At 34.7% G+C, this 12,371-nt stretch overlaps 1 protein-coding gene across 5 annotated transcripts in view; it reads left to right on the top strand.

The window, feature by feature from the left end:
* Positions 1-12,371, top strand: part of SNX13 (sorting nexin 13) — a 70,665-nt gene that overhangs the window by 41,938 nt on the left and 16,356 nt on the right. For all 5 annotated transcript variants that reach the window (XR_011093812.1, XM_068674115.1, XM_068674113.1 and 2 more), the window contains 5 exons: positions 924-1,117; positions 2,692-2,796; positions 4,154-4,286; positions 8,025-8,062; positions 11,629-11,698. Coding sequence is in view for 4 of the 5 variants with exons in the window: in XM_068674115.1 (XP_068530216.1) it covers positions 924-1,117; positions 2,692-2,796; positions 4,154-4,286; positions 8,025-8,062; positions 11,629-11,698 (540 nt within the window). In the remaining variant the exon portion in view is untranslated. The remainder of the gene's footprint in view (positions 1-923; positions 1,118-2,691; positions 2,797-4,153; positions 4,287-8,024; positions 8,063-11,628; positions 11,699-12,371) is intronic.

The following is a 12,371-nucleotide window of genomic DNA, read 5'->3' as shown; positions in this document are numbered from 1 at the left end:
TAACTCACAGGTTTATTTACTTGTACCTAAATAATAAGTATCTACTGAAAGCTATATGTAAGACAGAGGAAACACAAAACCTTTTTTGCAAATGGTTCTGTAATTATCTGTTCATAGCACCATACTCAGTGCTTCTGAATACTTCCATTAAGCTTATTTCAGTACTGATCTCTCCTTAAGACTGATCTGCAATCATTCTTGGTCTGTTAGTGAAGAAGTTTGTTGTGTTTAGAAAAGAATCACTGCAAGAATTGCTCAGTTTCATATTTGGAATGACTCTGAATCTTAATTGCTATTTTTTGCCTTTCACTGGCCTTAGTGAAGATAATGGAAGTAATGACAAGACTGAAGTTAAATTACTGCTGTATTTTAAGTTCTCAGAGAACTCAGTAGCCTTGTGATCAATGTACTTTTTAACCATATAAAAAAGAAATTGATAGATGGCTTAAAGGTTGTGTAATTCATATTTATTATTTTGTAGTGCTTGATGCTTTTCTGTAAATGAATAATGCTGCTGATGGTCATTTCTGAGAGTGTCAATTGTCTTTTTTTGTTGCTGATAGTCCTTTTAATGTAGTAGATGTATGTGATTGATTAGAATTCCATTTTGAATTTCCTCTCAACTCCTGTCATGCTGTACAAGCCTGTTATATCCACATGGTAGTGATTGATTCAGTTTTTACTTGTGCATTTTAAGATTAGCTGCTTAGTTTTAGACTCTGTTCCTTTTTTTTTTTTTTTAAATTATTATCACCAGTATAATCTATATAGTACTTTGTTTTTTTCACTCCAGGTGACAACTATTCTAGATGTATAATGAGATCCTGGAGTCCAGAATTTAGTTCACATCTTAGAGAATTTTTCCTTTAAGGTGTAAAATTATAACTATGCTTGTATGTTGCCTATTTTCTGTGTTCGTGTAGATTACATGCAGCAGACTGGTGGCCAAGCACATCTGTTTTTCTGGATGACAGTGGAAGGATACAGGGTTACGGCACAGCAACAGCTGGAGGTACTTCAAAGCCGGCAAAAAGATGGAAAGCATCAAACTAATCAAACCAAGGGTCTGTTAAGAGCAGCTGCGGTTGGAGTTTATGAGCAATATTTATCAGAAAAGGTAGGAATAATGTATTTCTGAATTGTTTGAAACTTTTTGCACAAATAGTTGTCTGGCTACATTAATGTGAAATGGATTTGATGTAGTAGTTTCTTTACAAACTAACACTTAAGGTGTTACCTGCATATCTTCTCTTTTCTTATGTCAAGCAGTCAAAGTCTTCCTTTTTTTTGGCTATCTTATAAATGCATTGTATTCAAGAAAGTATGCTTTTGAGGGACAATATAGAGGAAAAACTAAAGAAAGTGTGAAGACAAAATAGAAGATAAATTCCCATAGTATATGTTTCCCTTTTCCCCTTCCCTTCCTTTTACACTACGTTTTCTCTCACCCTGCTGCCCCCATTTTCCCTAGATTAAGAAAAATAAATAAATAAATAAAAGAAATTAAAAAAAAAAAAAGCCATTTCGTATGTGTACAAACACAGATTCAGGTTGGGCTTTGAAACAAAATAAATTCCTGTGCCTCTGCAAATGCCTGTATATGTTGCACAAATATCACCTCGTTAAATACCTTTTGATAGGCAAAGCTTTAATGTTCCCAATGAAGTGTTCAGTGGAATAAAATACTTGTCAACTTCTATGAACAAAGCATCTTTTTTCTGAATTTGTGTATGCATAAAAATCACTGTTCAGCTCATTTTAGAAGCTTCCCTCAGCAAATTATCCCTCAAATCTGTTGTAATGTTTCCCTTTTTGCATCTTTTCTTTCACTTTGTTTTTTCACCTCAATAGAATATCAGCAGGGTCTTCTATGGACTACCCAGAGCTTGCTCTACTGTTTTTGTGAGCTGACTGAACACATACCAGTTCAAAGTCAGAAGTTCCTAATCCCAGAGTTTATTCTAAAGCCAACAAACTTGGCCTCTCAGGTGTGCTGAATAGATCAAGCGAGCAGCTAGCTATGTTGGGTCTGGTTCAGTGTTGGCTTCTGTGTCTGTTGCAGAAAATGAGAAAGTATGTGAGCTTGGGCCTACCTAAATGAATGCTCAGTAGGCACTAGTGTGAAATGTGTCATATCAAAGGACGACTGCAAATCTGATGGACGCTAATACGTTGTCTCTTCTGGTAGCTGTAATACAGCCTGTATAAGAAGCTACTGTGCTTACTGTTCCTAGTAGTCTGCAGGAATTAGTAGCACTGGCAAGCTGTTAGTTTTTCCTTAGACTCTTTAGGACTTCATCCATTTACCTTTTTTTTTTTCTGGGTTGTTCTTCATTTCTGAATCTGGATATCTTTCTGATCATGAATAAATAGAACTTGTGTTTAAGTCTGAGTAAATCTAGTTGGGATATTGCTTTGAACAATTGGGATGCACAGCTGGGATGTGGATAAATTGGTTTTTGAAATGTCTGTTAGTACTCTGAAAGTTCTGAGTTTCAACACACAGTCTGAATTTCATCTTTTTTTTTATTCTGACTCCTGTTTTGTGTTCTAGACAGTTCATGACCTGGATATACTCATCAAGCAGAAATGCATTTTGCCTAGAGAATTGCAGAATTGCATTGGATTTTGTTTGTGGGGAAAAAAATGCTTATTTTTATTCTGTGAAAGTTGATTTAGATCTCTTGACAGGCATCTCCAAGAGTTAATATTGATGACAACTTAGTAGCAAAACTGGCAGAAACACTGAACCATGAGGATCCAACACCTGAAATCTTTGATGACATTCAAAGAAAGGTATACTCTATTTCTCCTGTATTTCATAGGAGTTGTTAAGGCTATAATGCATTAAACTTCACTACAGCCATTCAAGAGGATCAAGAAACTCAGCGTCATCAGAAACCTGAAACCTGCTTAACTACTTTCATATTCTATAAAATAATATTCTAAATTGTCATCTTTTGCTTGTCCTTATGTAGCCTGTGATTTTAAAAGTAATGGGCAGGTTAAAAATTATGGGTTGATTTGTGTTTATGCACCAATCTAAGAAAATGTGCACCAATCTAAGAAAATGTGCCTATGCAGAATAATGGCTAAGTGGTACAATTTTGGTCTGCTTTGAAAAAACTTTCTTTTTCAAAGGGGGTATAAGTGTGTTACTGTATTTGGTTTTATTTCTTTTAAGAAATTTGACCGCTCTGTTTCTGCCAGGCTACGCAGTTTAACACTCAGAAGCAGCAGCAAGTATTGAAGATAAAATCTTATCAATACCTTCATACACTGACTTTATCACTCAAGTCTAGTATATATAGATATTAACAAGTAAATAATTGATGTTCTTTCAGTAAATTACATATCCAGTCTGAGAGGTTTTTATGATTTTTAGGTCATTAACTTCATATACTCATTTCTATTAAAAATTAATGATATGAGCTGTAGAACTTAGAATCACTTTGTACTTCATTTAATAATAATGAAAACATGTTGTTAAAACTACATTGCTCAAAGTAGATTATTATAAGGGCCTTGCATGTGATATCTGCTGAAGAGAATGTAAAATTTTCATGTATTACAAAATTGACATCCTCAAACCCGAATGATTTTTTTTTGGCATTCTTACCAGGTGATTGGACTCGTACAAATTTGTTCCTACCACGCACAAATATTTCTGTATATGTGTGTATATATATATACATTGACTGCTGCAAAGTACTGCTTAAAAAATAGTGAGTGAAGATCATAGTCACTGAAGACAATTTTGTAGGGGATTAAGATACCATGTTCTATGTATTTCTCCTTTTGAAATTCATATGTACTTAAATAGCTAGTTATCTTCATGATAAAGGTTGTTTTTGTAACTGGTTGGGTAGGTAGTTTGGGGATTGGATATGATGACACTGGAAAAAAAAGAACATGTCAATATAGCAGGAAAGCAGTATGTTACTGTTCAGGCTACACAGACAAATTTTTGAGATTATGTGATTAAATCTTTGTGATGTAGGATTACACAGTGTTGGCTGAACTGGAAGTCTTCAGGAAAGCAATATGTGATGTCTTCCTGCCTTTTCTGTATTATTGATGAAAGCTTGTCTAATTAAGAAATATATATATGTATTTTATATATATATTTTAATGTTATTTTTATTTCAATAAGGTTTACGAATTGATGCTGCGAGATGAAAGATTCTACCCTTCATTTAAACAGAATGTATTGTATGTGCGCATGTTAGCTGAGCTGGATATGCTGAAGGATCCTAGTTTCAGAGGATCAGATGATGGGGAAGGAGGTGAGCTCTCTACCTGTAAGGGAGATTTTCTGAGTGTATTCTTTTTTCTCCTTTAAAATGAAATGAAGAACATTGTCTACAGTTTTTGATAATATCAAAAGGTTTGTACAGGATTTTAAATTAGTGGTGTTTTTTTTTTGTTTCTTTGTGTTTTTATGTAAATTGTTCTGGGAGTTAAACAAGTTTTTCTTAACTTTATTAACTTTGTGTAATTTTTTTTTCCAAGTCTTAGTCACGAGTGTGTCACTAAAATAAGTGTGCAACTCTTTCACTTGCAATTTTCTCAAAAAAAAATTTTATATTCTTCACCTGGAAATAGAAATAAGAAGTACATAGGCGATGTGGATTTTTAAAGCTTTCTGGAAAACTGAAAGTCAGTGAAGTCTTTTTGTTGTTAAGAATCAACCTTAAAACTTCAAGATGTGTGGTTGTGATGTCATTATCTATCATCTCCCCGCCCCCTTGGAACTAAGGAGCCTTCACTTTTGGAAGTTTCATTTTATACATTTTTCTCCATGATTTTTTATCAGCTCCTCTGAAATCTCTTATTATAAGAACTTTCCTTCTTTTTTACTCGTTTAAAGTAACATTGTGCATCAAGAGTAATTTTAACACAGAACCCTTTATAAATGTTTTTTCCTCTTTAAAGCACAGTTATATATGAACTTAATTATTCTTACTAATTTAGAAGATGGAAGGAGGATTGTGTTCTTTACTACGCTCTAGCGATACATTTTGTTAACACCTGAAGAATTAGAACTGTAAAGATCAGCTTTGTTCTTCTCACTTAAGTTACTTTCAATATGATGTGTATTTACTACACCATATTCTTTAAGTTTTGAAACAGTCCTGTTGATGGAACTGCCTCCAGTGTCTCTGCAAAACCTACATTAATATACAAAATATCTAATAACACTTCTACAGCCTGCTTTATTTGTTCCCAAGTTATTCTTATATACTTGTTCTTTTGCCTTCTTTTTGTTTAGTGGTTTTATTCTCTGTAGTTATTTTAAGCAACTTTTGTGAATATAACTATTAATTTTCATGTGTTAGTTTTGTTCCATAATGTTTAATTTCTTCCTGTAATATTGGGATTTTTTTGGTCTTCTAAGTTCTTTAACAAATCCCAGAGAACTCTGACAAAATCTGTCTTGGATCAGATACAGGTCAGGTTATTCACAAATTAATACCTTTGAATGTGTAATTTAATGAAGTAGTTAATATATTGCATGCAGTCCTGCTACTAGAAACAAGAAGCTGTGTAAATTGTATAACGGAATAAAAAACTAATTCACTCTAAAAGTGAGTAGGGATGAAAGGATGAAAGCAGATTTTCCCTGCATCTGTCCATCAGAGAGCATGGGCATTTTTTTTTTTTTTTTTTTTTTTTTTTTGAGATTAGGCAAACTGCATGATGAATTAAAGAAACCATACAGGCTGCCTGGTGGTATTTTGGAATTTGCTGCTAGCATCATTTACCAGCATTTGGTTGCTTGCTAATAATCTTAAAAGCACTGCTGACAACACAAACCACTATCCTTAGCTATTTTTTGTCCTGTTAGGGTAAGAATGATAGAAATACTAGCTCTATTTCACTTTGCGAATGTTAACATGGCTTGTCCTTTCTATCCATATTATCCTGGAAGGGGAGAAGAATTTTTCTCTGTTTGTTGTTGTTAAGGTCAGGTATCCTCATTTTCTCAAAAGTTTCTGTGTCTTTTGAATTACTGTGCTGTCTGTTTTTATTAGACATAGTGGACAAGACATAGAATACATCCTTTCTGAGCAAATTATTTAGCGGCCTTATGTTAATTAAATTGTTTTTGTATATCTTGTTACTACAGTGTCGCGTTAAAGGGGTGTAGCTGATTAACCGTTACGGGCCCGGTTGGATTCAGAGTACTGAACCAGTCGGACATTCACCAAAACTGGGGGTCCGTTCGGACATTCACCAAAAATGTAATAACCACCTGGGGGTCCGCTCAGACATTCACCAAAAACGTATTAACCACCTGGGGGTCCGTTCAGACATTCACCAACAATGCATTAACCGTCTGGGGGTCTGGTTAGATTCAGAACACTGAACTATCACGGATAACCACCCTCACCCTAGTTGCATTAATGAGAGCTATCACAATGCAATCAAGTATGGTTTATTACAGCAACAGATAATCAGGTTCTTTTGGATTGCCGGTGATAGTGACTATCTGCAAAAGCAAGCTAGTATGCATGAAATACACAGGTGTTACAGGTGTTCTAGGTGTTACAGGTGTTCTAGGTGTTACAGGTGTTCTAGGTGCTCAGCCTAGAAATAAAAGCGTTAAAAGGATCAAAGACTCTATAGAGATTTATAAGCAAATATTCAGATCTCACCCAAAGGCGTCCCAATGGGGGGGGAAGAGAGGCTCAGCCCGTCGACTGATCCCAGGAGTCAGGAGGTCCTAAGGATGTTGTATGTCCTTGGGATGGTATCTCCCCTGACGATGGTATCTTCCCTAACATCCCCTCTCTCTTGGGCCAATTTATATTATTTTCTATCTTTTAGGTGGAGCTTGAGTGGCTCTAGTCAAGCATATCTTAGTTATGATTGGTGTAAAGTTTTCCCGTTTCCGTTTAAAGTAATAGGCTCCGAGAAATTCAGAGCGCATGCTCAGTGAGGGGTGGTCGCACCTTGGAGGCGGGTAGCTTTTGGGATGGAGGTGTGTTTTGGTATTATAATGATATTATAATGAGCAAAAAGTACACTAGGGTACAGCATTTGTCAAAACATGACAGGTCTTTGGCTTAGGGTGGCAAAAAGTGCAGCTTTGTGCACAAGAACAATCGAGGCCCCACCTGATTACAGAGCCTAGCCGTGGTGTCTCCACTCCACTCCACGCTCCGTGGTGTTCCTTAGAGCTAGCACACCAAGTTTCCCCAGCGCGATAGCATCTAAGGTTGGGAGCCTAGGGAATGCTCAGATAATGCAGTTATGCCCTACCCTGAAAGCCTCTTCAATGCTGTACCTTTTCCTTAAAAGTGTGAATGTTAGTTTTATTTTCCTAGTTACTTCAGGCATTTACACCACATACAGTTAGCTTAACTCTTGACCTTTTTTTGTTCTGTTTCCTTAAGCACTCTCAAGTCTTAGTGCTTTTTCTTATGAACACTTTTGTGTCAAATTGCTACCAGGTTACAGTGCATATTGAATCGAAGTATGGTATTTTTTTTTTCTATTTTAAAAATCAGTTCAATAGAAGAACATTTTAATATCCAGCATGAATTATTACTATTTTTTAAATCTGATTTCTAACAAAGCTAGGAACCATTTTGTCACTCCAGATTTCCTTTTAGTGGCAGTGGGGAGTATTTGAGTGTAGTGTGGTCCCAAAGAAGTCAGCAACTAAAATAGGTTTTTCATTAACTGAAACATCAATCTGATGGAAAACGTTCAGCTATTACACTGACTCCTTAGTGAAGCAATTTCATGTGGTGATACAAGCTTAACGTAAAAAAGAAATGTTCTCTGGAGTGTTTATTTCATATCTATAGTTGTATAAACTTCCATACATCTCCATTTAGATGTCATTTTGGGAAACTGAAGGTATTTATATGTCAGGTACAACTGTTGTGCACTTGTTTAATTTTCCATAAGGTTTTGGCTTCACATTTTTATTTCTTCTATATGGGCCCTGTATTGGAGAAAATTTTCTAACCTGTTTTTACTTTTTTTTTTCTCCCTTTCCTCACTGCTCCTAGAATCCTTTAATGGGTCTCCTACTGGCAGCATAAATCTGGTACGTACTTTTTTTCCTCTTCCCAATAGTAGAGAAAGTGTTATAAAATAGTTTAAATTATGTTACTGCTAGGGGGGTTACTTTGTTGCAGTTTGTTTTCTGAAAAAATTTGCCTTGCTCTTGAATCAAATTGAAAGACACATAAGGGATCAATTAATCCATAAGATAAAACTGTCCTCTTTGTACTTTTCCCTGAATTTAATGAATTTCTTACATAGTTTCTCACAGAACGAATGTATCAGTATACTACAGTAAACTTAAGCAAAACGTACTTCCTTATTCTTTTTATAAATAGACATGAATTTTATAGTTGGGTAATAATAGGTGAAAACAAATCCTTTAATACTGAAATCTCAAAGGATTAAATTCCAATAGGCCCTAAAACAAGGCATTTAATTGCATTTTTAATATTTTTTTGAATTAGGACTTCATTTGGAAACATCCAAGTATCTGGATTTTACCTATTCAAAATATGAATCTTTGTTTCCTATTCTGACCATTTTCAAGTTTGCATTTTGGTATTAATTTTTTAAACAATTTTTTAAGCGTTTCCTTCCCTCCCTCTTGTTTCTTCTTAACTGAGCCACAAGATAAGCAAGGCTCAATGGTGCATGTGAGAGTATTTTTCAAAGTCTTATAGTTTTAGAAAGGCTTGCAATCTGCATGCAATTTCCTGGCTTATGTAATTCATAGGTCCTTCTAATTCGTTCTTGGAGGATTATGTAGCTCCTTAAGAGTTCCTGTGCATTAGCCAGATCATGCTTAGCATGCAGAGGAATATAATTAATTTTGTAATACAGTTTGAATACATTTACTCTCAATCTAAACATGTTTCCATGTAGTGTTTTTTTTTTAAGCTGGGATATTTTCTATTGTTTTTATATTTCAAAAACACAAACAAGATTCAGCAGATGGAACTTACACAAAATCCTCTTGATGCAGAAGTAAAACTTATGTTTTTTAATTTTTTATAAATTTGCATACAATGCTGATAACATTTCAGAAGAGATTCTTTCAATGGATTGTTCTCTTAAAAAGATCTTTCAAACGTCCCAAGTATTTTTTCTAAAACTAGCCTGACATATCAGAATGCTATATTATGGGTAGGGATTTCTCTTTGTTATAGCACATCTAACAAGTGCTTAATGTCTTGCTTAATTTTTTGGCTTTTCCAAACTAAACTAGAAAGTCTTAAAAGCCTTTATCAAGTACTGTTGCAATATAAGTAGGTATTTGCATAAGATGCTTCCAAGACTTGATTTTTGTTGTTATTGTTCTGAAAAGTATAGTTGCCTAATGTAACATTTATTATTTTTATAGAGTGAAAAACATTCTAGCAGAAGTGCCTAACGAAGCCCTGTTTATGCAGAACTTTTGCTTTCTGTAGTTCTTATTCTTTAGGGCTGTTTGGGGTTTTCAGTGCTTTTACAGGTGTTTGAATACTGGTAGATTAGTTTTTCCTGGCTGAATTCCACATCAAAAGTAAACTTCTGTACAAATAGTATAGCTCCCTTGTGTTAGTTAGTTACATGAAGAAAAATAGACATTGGAAAGGTTACTTTAAAGGTCAGGGAATGTCTGTACTTTCACCTAATGACAATGCATTAAAAAAGATTAGGTTGTGGTGTGATATTTTTGCATTTTAATTTAATTTGTGTGCGTTTCATATATGTGCATTTTTAATTAAATTGTTCCTGCAAATGTACCTCATGTCAAAGATATTAGGGCACACTAAATGCAAACTGTCTGTTGCTTTATTTCAAAAAAAAAAAAGTCTCAACCATTTCAATTATTTGCAGATTTTTTTTCTGCATAATGCTTTGCTACAGAAGTTGAGTGTTTGCAAAAGTTTCCATTTTAAAATTTATCTCCTGTACCTTCATTTAGGAATGCATTTGAAAGAGGCTGTTTTGAGGAAAAAAGTTTAAAAGTATCATCTTAATTTCTGCCTTTAATTTGACACATTCATCTACTAAGCTAGACTAGTATATACACTTATAAATATATATAAAAAAAAATGTAGAATATTTGCTCTTGCAGATTTCATCGAAATGGATCCATAATGTGAACTTTATGTATTCTTTGTGCATTGAACAAATAGAAGCAGTTACACAGGTATTACACCCAAGACCCTGAATGGCAGCAGAAATGTCTGGGTTGAACTTCTGGAGGTCATTAATTAGCTTGAACCCTACGCAGTTTTAAGGAAAAAAAGTCGGGTTGGTAATGTAGGGAGGCAGGAAAACAATAATCAATGATGCTTTAAAAACAAAACAAAACCATATAAAAGTAGTTTAACATTAATATTTCATAGCAAGCAAAGTACTAGAGCAGTTGACTATTATTTACCTTCTGTAATAACTCCTCCATCTTATAGAATCAGAGAATAATCTAGGTTGGAAAAACATGTGAGATCATCACATCCAACTGTCAACCTGACCTACCAAGTCCCACCACTAAACCATGTCCCTTAGTGCAATGTCCACATGTCTTTTAAAAACCTCCATGGATGGGTCTCCACCACTTCCCTGGGCTGCCCATTTCCTTGGCCACACTCTCTGTGAAGAAATTCTTCATAATATCCAATTGAAACCTCCGTTGTTGCAAGTTGAGACAGTTTCCTTGTGTCCTTTCATTTAAGACAGACACTGTCCTCATTGCAATCTCCTTTCAGGCAGCTGTACAGAGTGATGAGGCCTCAGCCTTTTTTTTTTTTTTTTTTTTTTTTTTTAAGACTAAACTCCAGTGCCCTCAGCTGCTCCTCATAAGTGCTGTTTTCTAGTCCCTTCACAAGGTTTGTTGCTCTCTTCTGCACGCACTTGAGCAACTCAATATCCTTCTTGTAGTGAGAGGCCTAAAACTGAATGCAATATTCAATGTGTGGTCTCACCAGTCCTGAGTCCTGAGGGACAACATTTGCCATTGGCCATACTATTTCTGATGCAGACCAGGATGACATTGGCCTTCTTGGCCTTGTGGGCACACAAATAATTGCTGAACAGGGAGACAGATGTTAACCTAAGGGTGTGCCTGTTTATTTGTCACATGGGAAAATATTCCTGAGGAAACTGCTGGTTTTTACGTAGAGTAGAGAAATTTTTAAACTTCTACTGCACTGTAGCTTTTGTGTAATTTGAAAGAAACAGAACAGTATAAAGATAAAACCAAAAGATCTGTTATAACACATTTGTATCCCCCTAGCTGTTCTTTTTTGCATTTTTTTAATGAAATGTTCAATGAAAGACTGTTTGTTTCTGTACTTCTATTAAAACTGAGATATCAAGTGAAAGTAGTAAATATATTAGAGTGGTCCCCAAACTACATGAAACTGAGGAGGGAGGGAAATGAAGGGCCCTATTGGCTGTGGGGAAAAAAAAAAAAGGGTTTGGTAGCCAGGTAATAAGAACTTAGCTTCATTATTACAGGGCATTAAGTTATTAGTGTATGCTGAACTGAAAGTTTGAAAATTGATTAAAATGATCAAAAAACATCTCTCAAATGAGATGTGTCCATGATCTTATTCTCTCTTATTCTCTTCCTTCTCCCTTCTCTCCCCCACCATGCAGTCCTTAGATGACCTTTCAAATGTCCCTTCTGATGAGACAGTTCAACTCCATGCATACATCTCAGATACTGGTAAGTTAATCCATTACAATGTCTGCTTTTTTCCAACATTTTGAGTTTTTTAGTATTATAGGCCCTTGAAATCTGAAACTTTTTTTTTTAACATCATAAAACATTTGAATTCATATTTCCCATTAAGTCCATGTAATGGAACTCCATACAGAATTAGTGTGTTTAGCTCGTAAATGGTATATCCATACCTAAAATGAGATTTAATTCTTACTGTTTGCAGCATTATTATTTTTCCTGTTTGTGAATAATTGTTAAATTTAATACTGAGTAGTATTTATTTTTACAGTTATTTAAAGAACAAATTCTAAAAGTGAACTCCTTTTCTAGTCATATCATTTGAATTGTTGACTGTTTTTACTTCTCTTGCTATGTCACCCCATAATTCTCTCTGATTTGTGAGTGACTTAGCTTAATTTAAGGTAGTGACTTCAGTTTTTACAGTGGTGGCACTTTTGGTTGGTTTTAGCAAACTTTTGCTTAGAACTAAGGTAAAAAAATGTATTACATGAGAGCAAATAATAAACGTCAGGTATTATTTACAAGTATTCTACTTCAACAAGATTCCACTAGGAAATTAATTTGTCAGTTCAGATAACTGTTTTGTGGAGTTTATTATGCAATAGACTTTTAAAACTTTGCATTTATATAGTGGACATAAGCTGTGAATTCAACT

Source organism: Anas acuta, chromosome 2, assembly GCF_963932015.1.
Source record: "Anas acuta chromosome 2, bAnaAcu1.1, whole genome shotgun sequence".
NCBI classification, from domain to species: domain Eukaryota; kingdom Metazoa; phylum Chordata; class Aves; order Anseriformes; family Anatidae; genus Anas; species Anas acuta.
The sequence above is the reverse complement of the archived record's forward strand: the minus strand, read 5'-3'. Positions and strand labels throughout refer to the sequence as shown.